Source organism: Pomacea canaliculata, linkage group LG5 (genome assembly GCF_003073045.1).
Source record: "Pomacea canaliculata isolate SZHN2017 linkage group LG5, ASM307304v1, whole genome shotgun sequence".
Classification (NCBI taxonomy): Eukaryota; Metazoa; Mollusca; class Gastropoda; order Architaenioglossa; family Ampullariidae; genus Pomacea; species Pomacea canaliculata.
In genome coordinates, this window is record NC_037594.1 from 21,099,779 (window position 1) to 21,124,845 (window position 25,067).

The 25,067-nt window shown below is 41.5% G+C and overlaps 1 protein-coding gene and 1 long non-coding RNA gene across 2 annotated transcripts; one reads left to right on the top strand and one right to left on the bottom strand.

Annotated features, from left to right (window-relative positions):
* Window positions 1-6,412: 6,412 nt before the first annotated feature.
* On the bottom strand, window positions 6,413-21,690 carry LOC112564845 (whirlin-like). Its single transcript, XM_025239918.1, is given in 10 exon segments — window positions 6,413-6,499; window positions 9,111-10,445; window positions 10,977-11,073; window positions 11,290-11,357; window positions 11,360-11,436; window positions 11,923-12,117; window positions 12,309-12,483; window positions 17,445-17,591; window positions 19,393-20,000; window positions 21,183-21,690. Coding segments are annotated over 8 exon segments (1,968 nt in total). The 5' UTR covers window positions 19,727-20,000; window positions 21,183-21,690; the 3' UTR covers window positions 6,413-6,499; window positions 9,111-9,570.
* On the top strand, window positions 20,196-24,297 carry LOC112564846. Its single transcript, XR_003099268.1, has 3 exons — window positions 20,196-20,908; window positions 22,428-22,686; window positions 22,914-24,297. It is a non-coding gene; the product is annotated as an uncharacterized LOC112564846 (long non-coding RNA).
* The last annotated feature ends 770 nt before the right edge of the window (window positions 24,298-25,067 follow it).

Genomic DNA, 25,067 nt, shown 5'->3' on the forward strand with positions numbered 1-25,067 from the left:
ATAATAATTATAATAAAGTTGATTTGTGGATTCTTTGGTTGGTCGCCCCTGCTCGTCACCCCCCTATAGCACCGGCGTTGCTTATTGACAATTTTTAATAGTTAAAAAAAGCATAAACTTTCCAATAAAAAACAAAAAAAACTACAAGGTTTATCTCGAGTGTGTGATTATTGAATTTTTGAAGTAAATTAGTTGCTTAATAAATTACTAACACTTGATTAGAGGTGGCATATATAACTGTCAGTATATAAAAATGTACTTGTCAGAAAATGTAACTTTTTTCGGCGGTCTACTTGAGTCGGCGTTACTTGTAAAAAAAAAACAGCAGTAGCTGCAGTGGAATCTGTACACGCTTTGTAGTTTATTATATTTATGGCTATAGTTTTCCATTTATTGGCATTATGAATAATGTTATTATGTATAAGGCCAGTGTGTTTTGTAGATTACATATGCATGGTTTGGTAGGTGAAGCTGCTAGTCTTTTATATAGGTTTTGTCCATATTAGGAAATGAAATTGTGCGTGTATGGGTTTTTTTCAGCCTCAAAAAACGCCCATGCAAACAAGCGTCAGTCATTTTGGATTGGGACACGCGGATAAACCCGGCAGTACTAAGGGTTTCGTATTCATATCTGTTCATAAATGGCAATAACCAATCTTCCATAAAAAAGAAAAATAATACGACACAAACTTTAGCTCATCAATATTTAATTACATATAAAATCCTCGGGATGACGGACAAGACATTGACAAAATTGTAAAATAAGTTTATGGGATAGCTTAAAGTATGAAACATTTTTTAACAATCTCATTTAATATAAAATGGACATTAAGACTGGAAGTCAATGCAAATTTTTAATCTTTTTTGTTTCTTTCATATTTCATCTTCTTTAGTCAAGCTTCATATACTTAACTAGTAAAATAAGAATATGAAATAAAATGCTACAACACCAGCCTGTCATCATCAAGTAACTTTATAAACAATTTTTGGAGTTATAAGCTCTGGTTTCGTATTACTAAGCATGCTTTTTTTAAATTCTGTTGGAGAGAGCATTACGATGTTTTAATATAAATATCGATCTCCGATGCCATCTTGTTTTCTTGCTCGCATTATGTTTTGAGTCCAATGGATGCCTTCGAATCCGGTGTTTTCCACAATCTAGCTATATCAGATATGACCATGCAGCCCACATATCCACATATTCTTCGTCACACTTTTTATCTGCCGCTGTTGAAAAGATTGGGTCATCTTTTGCTTGTTTGCATGCAGATAGTTCTAGTCTGGGTCTACTAACATCAGAATCATGCCGAAAAAAAAAACACAAAAAAAACAACTTTCCTTACTGACATACTATCAAGCAATGAAATGCTTCGCTATTGGCTTTATCAACTGAGCATAGAGTGGCTACATCTAGTCTAGGATTTGCTCAATGTCAAGCACCTAGTGGAACTGATTTCCTCCAAGAAATTCAGGCCCACCTATGCAATTGCTCCCTTTGGATTCCAAGGTGAGACTGTTGTGCTGTTTCGCTTTTTCTGAGCCCAATATGGTTCACCAAGTTATGGCCGACTAGGAAGGCTCTTATGTAGCAGGTGAATGATGTACCACGTCTTAAACAATATGACAGTAAACACTTTTGCTATGACGGACATCGTGTGTGGTAGAAATTGCTACAAAATCGAGAGAACGAATGAGTCTGAGAGAGAGAGAGGGGAAACAGACTAAGAGATAGTAAGATTGTAACTGATGGCAAGATCCCCCCACTCTCTCTCTCTCTCTCTCTGACCATGCAAATCACTACAGTGTATTATGCATCGTTCAGTTGTGTCTTTTGACCTGGTCGTCCGGACTTAGAAGGTGTTGATAAATGCAGCAACAGCTAAAAATGTTTGCGACATCTGGTTCAAAGATATGATAGAGGGTCAACATTCCTGGTTGTCGTCAATATCTAGTAAGATCAGACATTCTAACCATCCAGGAGTTCAATGGATTTATTTAGTCTCAGTGAATGAACACTTCATGAACTATTTCGTTTCGAAATGCAGTGGAAAACTGTCACAAGCTGCGATGAAAATGGGAAATTGTCAGTTTTCACTATAGTCAACAGTTTTCAAATACGAAAGTGGATTTTTCAGAAGGAATATAACCGTGGTCAATTGTTGTAAGTTTTGCATCTCATTCAAAATATGCTGGACCTACAAAAAGTATATAAGATACTCATTTTCCCATTTACTTTCACATCAACCTGAGACTGGAGTGCAATGTGTCAATTCGAGTTTCCCATGTATGTCTGGTCTCAACATGCTGCATTTTCACGCTTATTCACCTTTTTGCCCAGAATAGTGACGGTCCCACGTGTCCGCCTAGATGACAACTGTTTTGTGTGTGTGCTACTTCTGTTAATGGTAACAATTGAGAAATCGATTAGTTCTACTGTGTGATTGTGATCTTCAATGATTTCATGTTACAGAGTATCAACCACAAGGGCAGGCAGTCAGTAGCATTGTGAAGCACTATGGTTTCCTCAACACGAGCTTCATGTTGACACTGCGCTTGTCGTTAAAGCAAGACTTGAGGACAGCAATGGCTTCTGATTGGGTCATTCCCTTCAAGGACTGGTCATCCGCTGATAAAATCTGCATTCCTGGCTGCGAGAGAAGAGACACAATAGTTTTTTTTTAAATCAACATTAAAATGTAATGAAATTCGCATGTTTAACTGAAAATATTATAAAAACTCTTCTGCATTAGAATACAGTATCCCACTATCAGTAACCGATAAGAGCAACTCCGTCTCCGCAGGGTTTACAAGAATGGCAAGAAATGAACAGTTGGTTAAAATTAAGCGTCAACAGTGAAAAAATGTTCTGGCCTTCGACGAACTTCCTTAATTCGAATCTTCCATTACTGTGTCTTTTTTATTTTTCGTTTCTGTTTTTGTTTTTTGTTTGTTTTTGTTTTGTTTTTTGGTTTTGTGTTTTTTTAAATTTATTTTTTTGTTGTTTGGTTTTTTGGTGGGGTTTTCTTTTTTTCATCGGTCCCTTGAAGATTCGACTTACAGAAGCTCGACTGTAGTAAGTTAGGAAAACTTACCTGGACACGATCCTCGTCTGCTGCGGCGCCCCACGGCATGACCATCTCGATACGGATGCTCGGGTCTCTGTGGTCACTCACTCCCCCGCACACAATAAGACCTGCAACATGTACAAGAAACTGTCATATCCTTTCTCTCTCTCTCTTGCTCTTGCACACCATTCTGGGCGCCTCACGGCCATTACCGAAGAAAATTAAATAGTCTTCAGGAAACCAAATATAATTTCTTACCTAAGTTCTTCTTTTGTTTTGATAAATAGATTGTTGTGCCTTCTTCGACTGGTACAGTTTTGGGGGGAGATGGTGGTTGTGGAGGAGGTTCTTTTTCTACAATTATTCTGAAAGAAAGACAAAATATAGGTTTATCCTCCAGTCCGAAATTGCGCAAATATTATTTTACATCAAATGTTATTTTATCACAGCAATGAGTTCTTTTTTGCTTTGGCATTAAGACATTTTCATACATTATTCACTCTTGGAAAAGTCAAAGAAAGATGGCGGAATGAGTTTCTGAGGTTTTCTTCGAAGAAAAATAGATGCATTTTATTTCATTTGTGTATCTCTTGCTCTCCTGTGTGTGCGTGCGTGCGTGCGTGCGTGCTGAAAGATGAGAAGTTCTCGTGTTCAACAGCCGATAAGAATAATAACATACACTTCGATGTCGTCCCTCCAGTCGGGAGGAGCAGCTAGACGAGAGCTGACACTGTTGCTTATAGTAGTTGTACTGCCATGGACTTGGGATTTGGAGATATTGGACGTTGATCTGGGTTCCACAAGACTGTGCTCCTGGCTGTCTAGACGCATGCGCATCACCGCATCCGTTTGTTGCCTGATGTTGCGCTCGTGCTGCTCTAAAGTCTTGATGTGGAAGTGACCGTCCGCATCTGTAACACGCCCATTGAAAGTCAAGCGAACTTCTCCAAAGACTTTAATATCCTAGTCATTGAGGCAGAAGTAAATGGAGACAAACAAATAAACAAACAGTGTATCTTTACGAGCATCCAGCTTACCCAGCACGGTAGTAATGAGCTTGGAGCGGGGTTTAGCCGCAGAGTCTTGACGATAAACTGGGTTTAGGGGAAGATGCACCTTGGTGGACAGCTTCTCAAACGTAGTGCTTTCGTGGCGAGCCACAAGACTGTCAAACAGCCCCACGTGGTGCGCATAGATCACGCCTCTGGGACAGTCAGCAGGCACACATCTGAGAACTTAGTCTTAGCATCAAGTAAGCTAAAATATTTACGAAGAATCAGAGGCTAAATGAACAACCCATCGCTTGTGCATTTTGTTAATTGTTAATTAATGGTTAAACCAAAGCAGACAGATAAACTATTCACAAACCAACAGCAAACAGGATGGTGGTGTGAGGCTTGTGATCGCTGTAATACCAAAATAAACTGCAAGGAGTTGCATATACTGCAACGGTAGTTGGCATTAAACGTAACATAAGACTATAAATGTATTTTAGTATATTTGTAATATATTTGCCGTCGACTGCAAGTCTGGATGAGAAGTGTATTTATTCTCATTCTTGCTCCATGGATTTTTTTTTTTTTTGTAATCGCTAATATTTCCTCGATTCAAGAACTGACAACCTTTTCTCTGTCACTTTGTTGTTTTTAAGTGTGTGTGTGGATTTTGTGTTGTTTGTTTGTTTTTTTGTTTACGTTTTTGTAAGGCGTTTGGAGCTTGCCATGATGGTGGGAGATGCGCTCATATCATCATCATTGGTTTTGAAGGGCAGTGTGGTGCTAGGTCACAGGAAGACGAATCAGCCTTTTCTAACAGAAACAGAGGAATGGCCTCACCTAATGTCCTTTAAGATCTGAATTTTCTCTGGTTTGTCAAGAATGGCTATGAGCATTTCCACAAGGCGTTCCACATCATGGTTGTCATGGTACTGTGGACAAAAAATATACCACTTGTTCACTGAGCAAAATACATAGTGCGTTTAATTAAAATATAGCTTTTGCTGTTGGGGAAACAAAATCCTGAGTTTTTCTATAGAAACATTTTTCTACTTCATCTACCAATCACAAAAGAAAAAGTGACTACACAAGTTAATTTTGAAGGCTCAAGACAAGAAATTGGCCTTGGGTAATTTAGAATTAAGGAAATGCCACAAGTGTCAGCAGTAGCAGCAACACAATATCAACATACAGAGCTGATGTGCCTCAGCACAGCATCACTTTCGTCTCCATTCAGCAGCAAGCGTGCACGCTCCTGCACGATGACCATGTTATACTTGTCCACCGACAACTGACTCGTCATCATCGGGGTCTTTGAATTGTGCTCCAGTGCCACCTTCTCTTGCAAAGATTCCATCACAAAAGCTGAAATGAAGAAAGGACATGAATGTTTAGCGATGAACCTATAAGATCACTGTGAACTGAACGCGATTCTTTGTTTGAGCGTTTTGAGTGGATGCACGAAGAGCGAAATAAAGAAAGTATAGTGAAATTTCACAGATGAACGTTTAAAATAACTGTTTACATAGAAATTTGAAACAACAAGAAATATTTGATTTTTATTATATAGAATCCATGTCCTTATCTGTCATAATCTGCGAAATACGAGGGTTAAAAACTGCACGTGTATAAACACACGAAGATTGTAAGATTGTTTTTAAACAATTTGCATATTTAAAAAGTTATAATATCGCTATTTTTATAGACGTTAATATCAATTAAATTTGGAAGAAACGCATTCATCCTAAATGAAACGAAACACTGTTTCCACGACTATTTTTCAAGACCAACTCCACTAACTTCTGAAATGGATCTTCCAATACTCACGTTCAGGCGATGCAGTTGTTTCTCTTTTTTCTGGAAAAAGAGAGATCGCCGACTTAATAACTGTCAGTTCATCTTCCTTTCTGTTCGTTCGTCTCTTGTCTGTCCGACATCCTGTCCGTCTGTTGGCCGGTCGATGGATCTGTCTCATTCATTTTTTTCATTCTTTCCTCTCCTTTCACACTGTGCTAGCAAACACTATTTATGCTGGGTGGTACTGAAATTCTACATATACTGCGTTGGGGAAAACTTGCATAAAAATCTCCTTTGCACAGAGGTATGAGTTGTCCCATCCATCCTTCCTTGAACGCATTCACCTATCTGGACTTTTTTTTCGACTACTCGGGTTACAGGCTCTTCATATTACAAGATTAACATAGTTAATACCTCTGATGCCAAAAGCAACCCTTAGTTTTAAAAAAATTTACCAGAATTTCTTGTCGGAAAAAAAAATTAGAATCACGAAGACAAATAACATCGTGGAGACGACTTGCATCAAAATATTTTTATTTCACTGCACATACTTACTAGTTTTCTTGATTCTAATACTGCCTGTGAGTTTCTTCCTCAAAGCCGACCATGTTCCACCTTTCTTCTCAGCCACGGGCTTTTGTTCTGAAATGTCAGATAGAAAGCAGTTATTTTCTAGCTGGGTGTAATAAGCTCACACGTGTTTCCGTGCGTTCCTTTGTGTGTGCACGTGGCTTTGGTATACACCAAAGATGAGTAGGAGCCGTCATGAAGACATGGTGCATGGGAAGGGCATGGGAAGAAGACTGGACAGTGCTTCTTGCTCTTGGTCCACCAAATGCTTGGTCCAAAGATGTCTTAAACAGAAGCACTCTGTAATGTCCAGACTTCGTTGTGATAACTTACTGAAAGTCGAGACATTGTCTCCATTCTTGTTCATGTCAAAAAGTACAGTCAGTGGCAAGTTAGTACACCCACAGGAAAATTTAGTATCCCGGACACCACTTCTAGGTAGTTAAGGTAAATGTACTAGCAGAATAAATAAATAACAGGCATCTGGTCCTCATTTTTCAGTATAATACTTACACTGTGTTCGGATCATGCAAGGGTGTCAGAACATTGCCTTTCACATTGGACAAGACTAGACACAGCTTTAAACAATGATTCACCTGAATTTGAAAAACGACTTGACGGCTTTCATGGCAACGGAAAATTAAACTGACAAATGACCGATTTATTAATCCCAATGGAAAATATAACTTGGAAAGTGTTCTCAAAAAAGGCTAGTTATAAGATAAGCCAGACGGTGCATCCCAGCAAAACACAAGCACGCGCAATCTTACAAACAAAATTATTCTTGGAGAATACCTATGACATCACTAACCCCTCCCCCTACACACACACACAACATTTATCTAGGTTTCATTTATATCATCAGCAAGACTGCTGGTACAAACGATTTCAAGTGCCATTAGGACGTGCTATGGTATGAAAAAAAATATAAATTGTTTGTCACAAAAAGAAGCCAAATGACTATAAAAACGGAACTCAAGACTTCTCAATGTATACTGATAAAAATAAAAAAAAAACTATTCATTTTGAGAAGGAAGGTGCATTTTTTTGCTAACCAAGTTTAACAATACAAATGGTTACATCCCAATCGTCAATTTAAAAAAAAAACCCAGTGTGCAACTAGTCAACAACCTCACCAGATTTGTCAGGACATGTGCTGGGAACAACAGCACCATAGTTTTTCTCTCAAATAAAACCTCCATTTCATTTGTATTACCTGCGTTTAATTTCCAGAAAACTTTCCTTTCACCAACGTACAAAATATGACGGTACAATGTTGTCATGGTTTGTTTTTTTCCCGTGCAACAGAGTTACTAGTGTGCTATTATCTGAAGTTTCAACAATTTTACTGTCTTTAGTACTTCTGCAACTTGTTGTAAAAGGGATGACAAGAGGCCTGCAGAGATCAAGTCATTACAATAACAATATCAAAATATACAAAAATTCTCTGCTGACTACCAAATTACAAATCCAATATAATGGCAGTATCAGATTAAAATCAGACATTGATTCATTGCTAAAAAGTAGAGTTGTACTGCACTGAACGCAGAGCTAAAATTCAACAAAAAATAGATTTTTGAGATGTTGATACCAGATATTTAAGATAAAAAACTTGACAGTTTCATCAACCCCTAGAAGTGGATCCAGTTTGCGCCCTACATATGATATCCACACCATTAAGTTTGTCTGATTTTCTAGTACAATCCACTCTTTAATTTAACAAATGCCACGGAGTTGAAAGTTCAGCCCTTAAACAAATACATTTTGAGATTCATTTCCTGCTTAAACTTTCATTATCGTGTCATTTCCCTTTTGAAAATTCCATACCGGTTTACAACAAATGAACAGGGCCCAAGTATCACATGGTAAATAATAGACAAATGACAAAGCCTAAAAGCAGTTATCCATGACCAGACTGGCATACAAGTGCTATTCTAAAGTTTCAGAAGATGCACGTGTGAGACTACACATCCTCTAAATGAGAGATGCACGAGGCAGCTTGCATGATAACGATGTTAGGCATAAGCTGCTAATGAAACTCTAAGTTTCTAGAAGCCTCTACACACCAAATCCGATTCCATTTTTTCTGATGCAAGAGAGCTGAATAGAAAGGAGCGGTTCTTATTTTTAAGGCAGTGATTACTGTGACCTCTAACCCGACAATGAATACAAAAGGTTACAATTCTATGGATGAGAAAAGTTTTCTCTAAGTTTTATTTGCAATGAGGGTCGGGTTTAAAAGATCCTTTGTATTGGACAGTGTACCAAACACTAGAATCAAAACTGTCAAAACATCTCGCCCAATGTGAAAGAGTTCTTTAACGCTGAAAAACAAGAAACCAAATAATCTGAAAAATCTCCTGTTGATTGTCTTTTCGACAAAAGTAATTTTATGCACCATAGATACACGAGGAATTGTTAATATTAGGTCTTTCCCTTCCGTGATTGTGAAAGCCACGATGAATTCACTCTTGTATTTTGAGGAAAGCTTTTATAGCAAACATTTTGATAGAACAGAATCCCTGACCATACTAATTTCTTGCTTTAAAGACAAACAAATATCAACAAGAGTAATATGATTATGATACTGTACGAAGAATATACGTAGTGTTCGGCATGTTAATAACAAAATATTAAGGATGAAGGACTTATGTAATAATTTTAGAGCCTTCATTTAACAAACCTGATTCCGGGTGGCTGGCTTTAGGTTCATTAATCCGGAGAATTTCGCGACTTCCTAAGCTGGACTTTCTGGCTTCCAGTCGCTTTATTTCTTCAGTCAGAAGGTCTATTGCAGTCTGGGCTTGGCTGCTTCCGAAACAACAACTGAGTCTGGGGTAGAGCTGGGGGTGGATGTTGTTAGGACAGGGGTAGGGTTGGTGGACGCGGCGCGAAGACTGTTTTCTTTATCGGGTTCGGTCTGTCCTGGCTGCAGGTTCTGGGGCTGCACCGAGCTGAAGCTGGTGGTCGCCTCCTCAAGCACTTCCGTCTCCACAATGTAGTCTTCCTTGGGCTCCTCCTCGCTGAGTTTTGAATAATCTTTGTTTCTGCTAGCGTTGTCTGAGGGAGGCTGGCTTCGTGGAGAGATCGTTTCTCTGGCTGAGTGGAGCTAAAACTCGTCGTCGTCTCCTTCAGGACTTCCGTCACGACAATGAAATCATCATCATCGATGACGTCGTAGTTGTGTCTCGGTTTGCTATCGGCCGGGCCTGGGGCACTGCGGTGACCACGTGGCCGTGACCTTTAATGACCACATCTTCTTCCGTGGTCCTCCCGTTGACGTAGATCTGAGGACGGTGTTGGCTGTGGCTGCTGCTCCTGCTGACAGCACTTCCTGAGGCATCTCGCAGGTCCATGCTGCTTCTGCTGCTGTCACTGTGGACATCGTGGTGGTAAACGTGGTTCATGCGAGCAAGAGATGGCGAGCTCATAGCGACGACGGGCCCCGGCGAGGACCTCGAGCTTTGCCTGGGAGGTTTATGAACCTGAGCGTAGACTTCGTGCACATCTGTCCGAGCGATATTGTCCATAGAGATCGCCTTGACGACTGGTCTGTCGTAGCTGAGAGTCGACAGGTTTCTCTGGCTGCCCGCGGTCGACATCCGGGACCTCATCTCGTCTCGTTTCATCTTTCTCCGCAGGAACGTCATGTAATCCATCTCGGAGTCACTGGAATCGGGGTCCACAGAGCGATTTTCTTCTCTTGCCTCTGCTCTCACGCTTCTCTGGCTTGGAGTCCTGCTTGGCTTCAGCTCAAAGTCTTCCCCATAGGTCCGGTCCAACTGTCTCCAATTGTGGCTGTAGTCGCCTCTAAAAATGATGTCCTGATCTCGGGGGTAAAAAAGCTCCTGCTGAACCGGAAGTTGATCGTTCTCGTCGTAGAAGTCGATGTCTGCATACACGCCTTCGATGACGATTCCGCTGTCACGTGGGGACTTGTCTACTTTGGTCTCCCGGGTCTTGGCGCGCTGGGTCAGCCGGCTTGCTTTCGGTTGGTTAAAACTATCTCCTTGGACATCTGAAGCACAAATCATTGAAACTTGGAGATAATAATGTTCACTACTGGTCAACATGTCATTTGCATTCTTATTTGCTACTGACTGTGCTTATCATGCATTCATAAATGTTTTGGTGCTCACACCCACTGATAAATATTATATGTACATACATACATACGTGCACATAAAGTTTTGTGGTGGTGGTGTTTTTATCTCCCAATTTAGTTAAAGGACACAAATCGATGGTGGATGAATGATGGATAAATGATGGATAGATGGATGGATGATGGATTAATGGATGATGTAAAGTCTGAAATGGGGCAGATGCCACTGTTATCTATCTATCCAGGGTACGAAAATGATTCTTCAGAACCTCCATTTTTTACGGAATAACATCAGGCAAAAGAGACCAAAGAAACACCATGTGCTACCCTCATACTTCACTGCCCAGCTTGTAGTCTACTAAGACTAGACCATGAAGTGTCTTGAAAAAAAATGAAGATGGTAAAAGCCGGATATCTGCGGGTTCTTGTCATTGACGGGCAATTTACCTGCGGCCCTGGAAAAGGAATCGCTCTGTTTGTCGCCGGTGTCGCTCCAGACATACTCAGAGAAGAGTTCTTTATAGGCAGGAAACTTGCCGACAGCCTGCGATTCAAATACAAAAACACACTGGTTTGAAATAATGTGATAAACACTCTAGAAGTATAGACAACTTTCTCCGAAATACTTCAAAGCCTAGCAAATAAAGCAAGCTGTACTTTATGACTGTATTTTAACACCTGATATACACAGAAAAATATTCAATAAGCATCGTTGGTAGTAGAAGCAGTGGAAGACTTGGAAGTGCATGGTTACACTAACCCAGACAATGAGAACCAGTCGTCTGCTGGACCTGAGCAGTTCCACGGCCCCTGCGTGACTGACTTTGGCCAGGACTTGTTGTTGACGGAGACGAGATGGTCGCCCACCTGGATGCCAGCTCGCTCAGCAAGTCCTCCTTTGTCCACTCTGGTGGAGTTAATAACGGTACCCGGTTATTCCTTTTCCCATCTCTCCCCTCTCAGAACACACACACTCTCTCACTCACTCACTAAGTCAAAAATAGGTGCAGCATCAACTAAGCACCTCCACGACAAAAAAAAAAGTTTGTCCATGTGAAATATAAAGCACAAATGCAATAAATGCGGGCAATAAAATTCGAGTACAACGAATACTCCACATAGCTCAGTCGCTTCAACTAGAAACACCTGTTGCATTAAAAAGAGTTCTAGCACCACGAAAATGTAAAAATTAACAGACGCTACAATAATATAGCATTTACTGCGGTGGTATCAGTAAAATGACCCACACTAACCATCTAGCAATATTATTCCCGAAATCATCAACAACCTTTACTACCTCATGGATTGAAGATAGTAAAACCCTCCATCGCCTCGACAGATGAATAAAACACTCTTCTTTGTATCACTTTAACACCTGACATAAAACACGTACCTTGACACGTATATGCCAATCCCGAACTCTTTGCCACCACGGATGTTAAAGCCCAAAAAATCCGTTTCCCGGAGCAGATGAAGGACTATTTTCCGCTCTGCTACTTCCTTTAGTTCTGCTCCAGGCCGTCTCACCGTCGTCAACTCCCCTGATGATGCGGGTGTGGGGACCAGCTGCTTGGTCACAGCATCATACCTTAGGATTGAGGTTACGGGTAAGCGGACAAATGGACAGTGACAGACACTGTACTAAATGGACTCATATCTTTGAGATATTCCACACACACACACACCCAGCCGAGGTAGAAAAAAATGCCGAATAGGCCCATTATATAAATATACCCTACCTCATCGAAATATCAACATAGTCGGAAAAGGCAGACTCACCACAGAATTCTTTCCTTTGTAACTTTCCACTCTGGAATTTTTCGAGTGCGTCTGATGACGAGGGTCAGTGTTTGAGCACTGCTCAGCAGTTCGGCCGCTTGCTGGCTGCTCGTCTTCTCCAGGTCCACGCCATTGGCTTCCAGGATCTGGTCACCTGGGCGAAGGCCGGCGGCCTCTGGAAAGGTCAACACAACATCAGTCCACATGTTCTTCCGCTTGTCGGACTCATTAAGTTTCTAGAGGTCCTTTAAAAGTCTTATTATCTAACTGTGAGACTAACCCCTAATGACTTGGCCGGACATGAATCTCTAAATTGCTATGGATACTTAACAAAACCAACAGTAATCCCAGATTATTCATTTGACCTTTCTCTTTAAGATAAGTATTATTCAGCCAAGTGACCACGGCACGGACCATCACATGAAGAGAATCAATTTAAGCATAAGGTATTTTTTTTATTTGAGTGCGTGTAAAAGTATCTGTGTGCGAATACACATGCCAATGCATGTCCAGACATCAACACTAGTAATTGCACATAGAAAATCAAAGATGTAAAAAAGTCACTATTCGCTTTCAATGTAAACTATTAACGACTTGTGTTTTCTCTTCGGTGGTTCAACGACACAACGATTAAAGTAGTTATCACCAATACAGCGAGGTTGAGTACCTTAAGTTCAGATCGAGTACATTGTTCTTTTTCTCCCATCAGTTTACAGGCTCAACTGCTTTGTCCCAATGTATCTAGGCGTAAAACACTTTATTGTTTTGCCACAAAGAGTTTTTAACTTTCGTTGGCAGCATGCACACTATCCATGTCACAACTGTTCATCAACTCTTCGGAAGGCATTCCAAGCGCTCGCTGATTTAGAACTGTTGATAAGAATTTTTTTTTTTTTTTTTATAATCTTGTCTTTGCAAAAAGAATGCTTTTACCATCCAGCTGATCTTTACTTGGAGAAGCGATATAAAAGCTTTGGGGTCCTAGGTCCTTTTCTCCGGACCACAAAGTTGTGAAAGAAAGCCAAGAGTTTGTCCTGCGACGTCCGTGTCTTTTGAATACTGCAGCCAGTCGTCCCTTTAACACTTTGAGCACTGGTTTGAAACGAAGCTTTTCTTTTTTGGAAAATGTGTTGTTGGACAAGTGTGAGGCGCCTGTCTGCCAGGGCTTGAACTGTGTGTAGAAAAGGTTGGTGAGTGAACACTTCAGTCATGAAAGGGAAGTCCCTTCGAGTTGAATGAAGTCTGTCTTTTGCTGAGTCGTGAGCCGCAATGCTTGAAGGACCCCGAAAAAGCTTTCTTCACTAGTCTCGCAACTAGTGAGCATGTTTTGTGTACTCAGATTTATTTACATAATTATTCTGTAGACTGTGAAATATGTGCGCTCGTTTCACTTATGAATCTTTCTCCTTTTTTTTTTCTTCAATGGAACTAGAGCATTTGGAGATCGTGTTGTTTTCATGGCGGCTCTTCACACTATTTGGCGAGGGTATAAGTAAACTTGCAAATCACCAAGCACGTACAGTACATAAATAAATATGTGCTGTGAATATCTGTTCATATGAATACAACAACCCTGACCTGGAAGCCCGCACTTTTGTATTTTAGAATTTCATGGCGTAGACTGTCAATGTCAAACGACACTGATCTCAAAACAAACAAGCATTAAAATTAGAAAACAAATATGTCGATGCTTTTCTACACTCAGTCATGTGATTCAGCTGTATATGGAGCAAACATACACGGATATAGGATAACATTCATTAAGAATTCTTATGAGAGAGAGAGACGGGTGAGGGAAATGTAGTTGCTCGGAGGTCGGAGAAATTTAGTAAGTTCGTTCCTTGAAAGTATGCTCGAGAATGCTCTCAGTGACGCAGGACACTTACTGAGGTGACAAGGTGACGTGGCACTCGCGAAGCTGTCCTGCTTACCTACGCGTATGTCACTCAAGTCTTAAGGCTGAGTTGCAAGTCTTCAGATGTCTAATCTGAAGTTTACATTACCTAAATTACAAGAACGGTAAAACAGAAGCTTGGGGCTGAAATCATTCCAAGAAAATAGATGAGGATTATGAATAATTGGGAGACATCATTCTAGCAACAAAAAAAAAAAAAAAAAAAAAATTCGAAGAAGACTGCCTCGTTTTTACAAAAGGACAAACATTTCAAAGTAAAATGTAGGGATTAAAATGCTCAGACTTTTGACAGACTCTCGGAGGCACAACTCACGCCTGCTTTGTCGTGAGGACTGACAGCCGGCTGACACCCTGATGCTCGATGTCCGCATTTAATTCGCTTTGTATGTCTGAGGTGACGCACTCACATGTTTCATTAGGTGTGACAGTTCGGTCTTGCTTCAGCTCTCTATCATCGCAAACTTTTGACCCACTGACTTTGCCCCAAGTCTGTAATGGCAATTGGTTGTGTTCTTTGAGTTCTCTGCCATTCAGCTCTTTGTGGCTGCATATATAGTGTCACGGCCTATATCTATCTCTACATATCTTTCTATCATCGTAGTGTATGTGTGTGAAGGGTGGGTGTGCGAGTACTTGTGGGTCTGAACGTTGGTATGCACTGTCTTTTGAAAAAAAAATCATCCAATACGTTTATTCAATAACTACATTTTTTAAAAAGGATATAGCCTAATGAAAATACTTCACAAATTATGCGCACTTAAAACAAAATAACTCGATGAAATTTAATATTAATTTGACTGTTGTAGTGCTAGAGCGCTGATATATAAATTAAAGTGCTGGACGAATAAAACCCAGTGATCACTGACTAACCAGTGAAAACAAAAACAAACTTACTTTCAACAGATCCCAATTAAGTATGTCCTTTCCTCAATGCACTGGAACAAGAGAGTGCACACGTCCAGACACAGTCGGGCTGAGAGCGACTGAACAGATGAATAGGAAGGACGGTACTAGACGCTCTGTATTGTCAGTGTCGGCCCTCCGGACGATTTTAATCTCCTCCTCCTCCTTACCTCTTCACAACCCACCTCCACGCACGATTATTCACCAAAAATCCTTGCGGACCGGGTGGCTAAGCACATGCACGGGTGGTAAAGTAATGCGCATGACTCGCTTTGAACAGACCATTGACAGGTACAGCTAGTCAGGCAGGTGTCTCCTAGGTGAGTAAGAGTTAGACTCGAGTTGCAGGGAAGACACAAGCGTAAAAAAGACAAGTTGTATTGACAAGAAAGTATTGTGCAGTACAATGGAAAGCTTCGAACAGACGTGCCATTCAAGGGATAGAAATCTTCACATTTTACATTTCTTTAAGCGAGTTATTAAATATTACATATATATGGCGAGCGATGATCTGAAGCCATATACCAATTAAGAATCGGAATAGGAATTAAAAGAAAAATTTCTATCGCTGTCTTCTCTCTTCTACCCACCCCTCCCCTACAAACACAAGCGAGCACACACACACACACAGAGTGACAGCTGGGGACAGAGCAAGACGCACACGTACGCATTCACCCTTTCCTCCAGCACTTGAATAAAACAAATATTTACAAACTAGCTCGATCAGCTGTGATCTTGACGAAATCATTGTAAAGAAACGAAAGGCAGTAAGCTGAAATCGGTAAAGTCTACCCCCACCCTCGGTATTTCTATATCCGTCCAAATATTGCTTTCAGTAGATTAACAAAAAGGGTAGACCCACCCGGCCAGGAGAAGCCGGTCATACAGAGTACTGCAGCACTGCACTAGTCAACGGCTTTAAATTCCTTCCTCTCCTTCCCCCCGTTCTCCCTTCCCCACCCTCCTCCTATACGTGTGTAAGGCATTGCACCGTTTTATATCTAGGTAAAGCAGACATCCACAGGCTCTTTGTGTGATAATTCTCAACACAAGCTTTCTAGTTGATCATTATGTAAACTTTTAATGGAGGTGAAGGCAGCTTTTGCTCACACCACCTTTGCCTGATGTTGGTGTGAGACAACTGCATTAGTCCTTTGTGACCATTGTGAAGTTTAAGTTACAGATGAATGTTCTTTTTTTTTCTTCATCATGGCCGAAATGCTAAGTTATAACAGAAGTCATAATCCAGATTAATGATGATGTAGGAGTATTTTATGCCATCCTACCCAACGAATGTTCTAGACTACTATTGTGTTCACTAATGCTTTCGTGGTGCCACTCATCAAGTGCCTGCTTGAACTGACAACCGTGTTCTCTGGTTTGAACTGTGCCGCCGCCAGGTGTTCATTCTAAACAACCTAACCTTTCTCACCTTCACTTTGATGGCTAGATGTTCCTCCTCTACATTGATGCTGTCAGTTATTTCTAATTCGCATTGTTCTTCTAAAATTCAACATTATTGTATCCTGTGTCCTTGTATATTTGTAGATATGTTTTGTCTCTGCTAAGTTTAAGTCTGTATTTGTATACTTGTATATCTTCTTTGTGTTTAAGCAAACAGGGCATTGATGTAAAGTGGAAAAATAGGTTATCAAATTCTACCTGATGATGAGGAATGAGTAGGAGGAGGAGTATGCACCAGAGAACAGGTGAAACAGAGAAATGTATGTATTATAAAGACTCGTGTCTGCACTGTAAGAAGCATCTCTTGTCACGTGACCTGAGCGCTCCTCAATCGATGACCCCGCCATCACGAAGGGCAACACCGCATGTCGACAGCTTGTTAAAACTCTGGCCAACATTCGCCGTGAAGTCTTCAGTACACTTCAAGATTAGCTCCAACGATGACCTGGTAACTCCCACTTGACTGCTCCACCACACATCCATCTTGCGAACATCTGATTCTTTCAATGTGTTTATCGTTGAAACGAACGTTGCGTGAAAGCTCGGTCCTTCTGTACCGTACAGTAGGAGCCACTCCTCATCTGACATTATGGACAGGAGATGTGAATGATTCTTACTTTTTAGAAGAGCTGGGTATCTTTGCTTATTATATTAGCATTTTTCGTCTCTCTTTTCTTTTTCTTCTTTTTTTTTTTCTTTGTATGCTCGATCATATTCTCATACAGCTGTTCTGGACAACTTTTTTTCTCTTGTGATTGTGATGTGGGGAGGGAAAGAATGGAGCAGCTGAGAGACTGGGATTGGGTAGCTGATGAAGAATGTCCTGATCCACTACACACACTAGACTAACTCACCTGCAGGCGATGGGTTGTCAACATGGCTGACAAAGATGCCCAGGTCGAACTCATCCCCACCACGAATGCTGAAGCCTAGACGTGGACTGTCAGTAGTGTGTATTTTGATGACATGGATACCGCCTCGTCTTCTCACAGGGTGAGTACCTGCAACCAAGTACCCGTAATTTGACATGTTACGATAGATACATAATGACAAGATGGAACTAAAGTTGATACTTTAGGTACACAATGCCAGGATGGAACTAACTCTGACACTCGAGGTAGTGTCTAACAGACCTTACTCTCCATATTTAATGCCAAGACAGACCTGAAACATTTGCTTGAGATCTCTAATGCCTTACTAAAAGAAACCGGTCAGTTCTTTGAAGACAGCAGGGGTTACATGAATCCTGTATATCAACGCAGAGGCTTATAACATTTATATCAGTCTAATGTTTATCTTGTAAAATCGCATCTTGGTGATCTGTTTTGCTGTTTGCAGCTTGAACCACATCAGATGCGTTCTGAAATATGTCAACAAAACGAAAATGGAAGTAGTCTCAGTGTCCCTCATCCCCAGAATGTTTTCCGTGTAACTTCAGAGCTGATACATGTATGTTTTTCACCATACCCAATAAATGTTACAGATTGTTGAGATGAAAGCAGCCCCAGGATGTTATGGTCTTTACGAGGAAGAGGGATAAGGTGTTGAAGCCCTCACTTAGCTCGGGGCAAGATTTTGTGATGGTACTACTCGCTCCTCTCTCTCCACCAACCTTTCAAAGGACTATTTTCATGTGGCAATGTTTTCAATGTTTGCTCGTGTAAGATTTCTTGCAATGTAACCAACTTCTCACGCAGAAAGGCAACTCGCAAGGAAAGTATGGGTAGCAAGCAATATAGCAAACACTGATGAAATGATTCCTTTTTCACCGCTTAGTCATATTACTCGAGGAAGCAGAGAAAGAGCGAAGAATTAACAAATATAGCTGCAGGAATGAGGGTGTGGCTAAGTATACATGGGTATATTATTCTCCCACAGTGATTTTGATATGAAACATTTTGCCTCAGATCTCTTCCGCATTTTCAATATGGAGGTAAAAGCCTATTATGTTCAAACATTCCGATTAGCTACATCCATGCAATGTAGGGCATGCTTTCCAAAATATAGAACCACGCCCTATTCCCGAAAACCTTGCTTGAAGGTCCCTTTCGAGCCGTGCAAACCCCACAAAGTGCAGTGAGAATAGTCATAATACCCACTCCACAGCTGGGTAGACTAGGAGAAGGAAGCTGCGGAACGCGGGCATCGAACCGACTAGAGTTCGGCTTTTTTTTATTTGGACATCATTGCTATAACCACTAGGCTATCCTGGGGATAGAAACCCTGGTTCAGCATTCTAGGAAGTGCAGAACACCCCGTCCTTAACATACAGCCGACTTCCCACCTGCACAACGTGAACTGTATATGGACATGAAAAATACACACAAAAAGCAGATGCAGTACACAACGAAAATATTGCATGATCAGAGGGAAGAAAAAAACAATGTTTATAAATTACCACGAAGCAAGTGGGTGCACAGTGTATCAACAGCTGGCAGCTGAAAGGACGTAACCGCCAACCGTAGAGTAATTAAAACCTCGTGTGTGCACGCCCCACCAGCACGCGAGTCATACGATCCCAATAAACCAACTGCTGACAGCAGGCCAGGATAGATGGACACACAGGGCGGCAATTAATTATCCAGCCTCAACATATATATCTACACTACACACAGCTGTTCTCCAGCACTGTACGAACCATTTAGCCTTTTTTTTTTTTTTTTTTTGACTATCGCGATAAATTACTTTAGATAGTCACAGTATACACTGGGGTTAAACAGTTTCCGCTTACAGTTCATGTGGTACGTGAGGTAAAGAAATCTTAATTATTGCGGTTCTCTTATTCCAAACTTTGATGCTCACCTGATCTGGACGACGACATGGACACCGACTTCTCCACCGGGCGTGTGCGGACCTTGTCGACGACCAGCCCGTGGTGGATGTCCAGCAGGAGGTCAAACTGCGGACGATCCCGGGCGGCCACCAGCTTGCGTATCACTGGCAGCAGGTGCAGCGTGGTGGGCGACGACCACAGGAACGTCGTGCGACGAACGAAGGCGGAGACGTCGCCGTCGTGCTGGTACTGCTGCAGCAACTCACCCAGCCGCTCCTTCTCCGCCAGCGTCAGCACCTTGCTGCACAGCTGGTGGAAGTTGTGTAGGTAGTCCTCCCTACCTGGCCTTGCCATGGTGGTCATCGTCGGACCTCTTGCTGGAGAGCAGAGAGGTGCTCGGGTGACTCACACGCCCTGACTCCAAGGCTGGTACCCTGTGGTCTCAGTATGACTGAAAAGCTGTGCTTCTTGGGTATTGTCTCAGAAACGGTTAATCGCGGATATGACAGTAACCTGTTTCATGTACTTCACATCATCTTGATGGGTTACACCCGTAACCGAGGAGACATTAAACGGTTCTACATTCGAAGTTGTCCTCTTTGAACCACAGGCTGACAACAGTCTCCGAGCCGGAAACCTATAATAAAAAAATTGATGGCTAGTGTAATCTGTTTTCTCTAACTCATTTGTAAACATTTGATTTTTTGTTTATTGTAACAAAAAGCGGAAACTATACAATGAAGGTAAAATGAAGATGTACATTTTCGTCCTGAGAAAGAGAATGCAATATGACAGACTGGATAAAGTGGGTTCATCTAGACATTGGATATTTTTTCATTAACGAAAAAAATAAAGAATAAATTTAGTCTTTTGTTGTCCGAGAACACGGCTAATTAAAAGTGTTGACAGGTAAGATCAGACTGTGGGTTGAGTAGTTTTTCTTTTTGTACCTTCAGAATACACCCGGTCTTGGGTCAGTTATTACAATCGAACTCTTGCATGAACCGAGAATAACGGTCTTTCCGTCGTGTCACCTGTAGGCTGTTCCCTGCGAGATGTTGTAGTATTTTTTTTAAAATTACCTAGCTTGTTCTTCGCTCGGACCTGATGCAGACGTCGAGATAAACTCGTGGGCGTGGGTGGGGGAGCGGCTGTCAAACACCATTAAGAATAGCCGTTGCAGATCGTTCCCCTTAAGTCAATATATGCACTGTAGCTGAGAGACACGCATCTTTGCCTCGCAATATTATCGTCCCTTCAAACGTACATCCTACCAGCTCAGAAATTCGCTTTGTTTGCTCATCCTTTAGCCCAGATGCGTCTCTAGGCTCCCTCCTCCACCCTTGGTCCAATATAAGATTGCCTCCACGTGACCCGAAGATATAAATATTTCAACGTTTGTTCTGGACGTTCGTTTATTCCTCCCTGCTTTTCAAACGATGTCTTTGCTGTGCTGACGAACTCTTCTTTGCAGAACCAGTGGATCACACTTTCTACACCTCAAACAAACATCCTGATTGTGTTGTCATCTTACAACGAAGCAGCGTGCGTTCAGTTTGAAAATAATAATTATAATTAATATAATCTCAGTTGTCTGTGTTGCAAATATGACACATAAATATAAACTTTTTTGGATATCCTTTTTTTCGTTTGATACTACTGTTGTCTCTGAGTAATCTGGAAAAGCTAGTAAAGTTAATCCAATTTTAGGCTTTTGCTTAATTGTTTAATTGAAGATTTAGTTGACAGTCAGTACATCCCATACAAACGATTCACTTAGCTCTCATCATAAAAAAAAATCGAGCGGGTTCACCATTACCTTCCGAATGTTGCAATATTATGTATCCTCTCCAAGAAGATTTAAACTAATTCGTCTCCTTCTCTTCTCGAACTTCCAACACTTTACATCCGAAACTACAGCCGGTCATCACCCAGTGTCACATAGTGTAGTAGCATGGCTACGCCCTTCTCTACCACCTGGTCGTATGTCCTGGCCGACTTGTCAAGCTTGAAGTAACGGGACGAAACACAGGCAATTTCCTTCGACCTTCTTCACCAGATCGATCGTCTTCAATATGACAAAGACCCAGGGAAACACACCTTGTCACAGCTGGCAAAAATAACGACAATAATTTTTTTTTAAAAGAAAAAGCTCACAGAGTAAAGCTGCTTTCTCCGCTGGTTTGGCTGCGTGGCCTAAACTCCTTCTCAAGAAGTAAGCTACCCTCTGCAGTCTCCACAGGTAGAAATGTTTGCCAGTCTCCAATTGTGGAGGGATGTTGCCTCACACGGAGGAGAGCGAGCGGTCCCCGGCCCTTCGACAAGCACGCGCGAGCTGTGACCATGTTTTGTATGTCGTCTGTGGGACGTCCGCAGCTTGGACCTGCACATCTGTTGTTTGAGTGAATGTATCGACGTATGAGTCTCACAGCTCCGAGCTCATTTCGGGAGGCAACAAACTACAAACAAGCTTCCACACCCAACAGGAGCATCAACATGGGAATGTCACGAGTGGTGGTCAGGCGTGATGTGCACATTTCATATCAAACATTTCGTTGTTCGTGACAGTTCAGTTGCGAAAATATATTTTTAAACTTAATTCAACATCGTGAAGTTAATTAGCATCTTAGCTTTATAGTGTGGTTTTTTTTTCTACTTCAGAGCAGAAGGTCAACTGTTTAATCCTGTCTGGGATGCAACTGGACAGTTACCCAAGAATGTCGGTAACTGATTTCTCATGGATACACACCACTACTACCACCACCTTTCTCTCTCACACATACACATACTGAGTACCTGGCATTAGATAACGGAAAATAAAATAGAAAGAGATAGATGAGCTCGTTTATTACATGCCGTACCCTAGTTATGGTGAACCACTTCCAGTTTCAGTTCTGTAGGTACATTAAACTATTTATCCTGTTTAATTTTCTGCTTTTGCAGTCACTAATGATAATTTTAGCACGTGTGCGAGCACGAACTCACACACGCACACACATACATACAAAGGGAGTTGCCTAGAAACAGTTCAGTATTTGATACAAGAAGTTCTTTGTTCTAACAGAATTTTACGGTTATCATACACCACAAAGCAGCATCTGTTGTCCGGAGGGGCAATCGGCGGCAGAGGCGGGGGAAGGCTTGTACCATATTCAGGGAGTCAGATCCTATCTTTCAAAGGTAGACAACATCACTGTGATGAACACAGCCACGGTGATCAAGAGCCGTCCTACAGATGTTTTCCCGCCTACCTGACATGTCCGCGGCCTCTGGCTGACAGCTGATGCATTTCATTAACCGCCAACTTCAGCTTACAGCGAGTGGTGAGGTTGCTATTTTTTATGCTAATGAGAAGAGATATTAAAGCCTTCATGATATATTAAGGCATTTGAGATTACCTCTGGAATTTCTTTATGCTTGGTTGAATAAAGGTGACGTTAGGTTGGATGGACGGTTGATGTTTCTGATGGAGGTCGGGATTGAACCTGAGCGTCAATCATTAAAAACATAATCAGTAGCGTGCTCGCAAATATCCATTAAGTTCGTTTAGCATTCAGGTCGGGGCAGAGGAGAGAGAAAGCTGCACACAGAGGCTTGGCCATACAATCGTCACACATCTAGTAACGAGGACAGAGAGAAAGCACACAGTCGAGTCAGCCATGATGATCGGGGAGTGGAGCAGCGTACAGGAGGGGTTGAAGACGGGATCCACACAGTCGCCTAAGCTTTTCGAAATTTTCTCCGATTGTCCATTCTTTCTTTTCGTTTCTACCTTGTCGATCCGTTTATCAAACGCCTGCTTCAGGGTCTTAAAATATGGTTTACGTCATTTAGCGCGGTCTTTAGGGTCACGTGGGGTGTGGCAGATGGTCGCTCAGGTACAAGACAGATGCAGACGTGCTGTTATGTATGCACGTTGCACGCAGCAACACTGTAGGCTGTAATATGGACAATTTTCTACTGTTTCTATCTCGTGTTTGGCTGCTTCGAGGTCGTAAGAGAGAGATACGAGATGAAGTAGGCATGGCAACAGAAAATAAGATCCTGAAACATGTCTCTGCAACACGATTAATGTTAGATATATAATGTGGTTTTAAATACAGCTAATAATAAAAATTCCTGTAATGTTTCTGAGTTCTTTTTGTCTCATGCTTGTCTGTTTTTACTTTTAATCTTCTAATGAGCTAAACGTATCACTGAAGCGCTTGCTATACGGTAATGATGGGATGCCCTCGGTTACATCTCCTTTCTCCACCAATATTCAGAGCTGGCTGGTTTCCCATTATATAGCCGAGGTTGTTAAGTTCGGTATTAAAGACAAATCTCCCGCCTCCTTTGAGCGGGTGGGGGCGGAGCTTTGCGCTATTTAATAAGTGCGTGTGTTCATTGTACAAAGAGACAAAAGGCCCGACCAAACGATTTCCCTTCGGTCATACCACAATTCTATTTTAATGTAACAAAATCGGGAAAGATGTCTTAACATGCTTTTTGACATAAAAATGAACATACATCAGGCACTGCTCCTATCATAGATTATTGCACACTTTACGTCTGTCAGACATCTACACACAGATATACACACGCGCGCGCACACACACATACACACACGGAAATGCTCTCATCAACATATGGTCGACATGCTGCCAGCACCTTTTATTAAAGCCTAAAACATATTCTTCTACCTGGCCGTTTGTCTGATGGTGAAGTATTTGGACAGGTGCGAGCTCTTACCAGCGGCATTGATGCCTTGTCTGATCCTCGCCAAGTTTGCAGACACACAGGTACACATGGACAGATGAGGATACTTACCTCTCCCATCGTATAAGTTTCGTAGACCTGTTAGCTAGAGGACTTCATGCTACTGCTGAAAAAAAAAACAGAAAGAAAATCAAACAATGTGTGACATGACGCCCAGGAAATCTGGTCGGGATACGCTTCTGGCTCCCTAGTTAACAAGACACTTACATAGTTTGATTACCTTTCGTGTGGTGCTCATCACAGCGGCATATTAAAGGACGAGGAGAGGGATGTGGAGCTGTTCCTTTTTTCAAATACTTTAACTGGTAAATAAGATTCTTATTAAAACGTCTTTGAAGTCTTTAAGTTATGACTATTTTACGCTTTACAAGGACATACTTCTTTCGATCACAACATGGCTCATTAAAAATAATTATTGGTTTAGTTTGTTTATAGTGCTTTTTAATGTGTATTCTACAAAAGAAGCAAGTACGTATTTTCCTGATGGTGATGATTGCGCGTGAGCCGTGTTGGCGAGTATACGAAGGTCAACCCTCTTTGGCAGTTGGTCTCTGGTTGAAGAGAGGTAACTCCTCCACCTTTTAACGTTCGGCTTATGATTCTCAGAGTTACATCCCCTGCAGAACGCCTGTCTCATTGAGATCCACAACAATCCTTGCGTCCACTACCAGCTGTTGCAACTTACCTTGTAACGATGTGGTGGCTTGAGTGCCTTGTCGACCCACAAAGCTATGTCGGCAGGAGCCTTGTGTTCCTGGCAGGTCTAATCATGGGAGAGACTAGACTAAAATGTTTGCGGCCTAGCCCTCCTGGTTGGGCCAAGAACTTATATCCCCTGGACAGCTGGCAGACGATTTTTTTTCACTTAACTGCAGGAACCAGGCTCGGAACCACAAAACTTCCGAGTTTTTTTTTTTTTTTTTTTTTTGTTTTGTTGGTTTTTTTT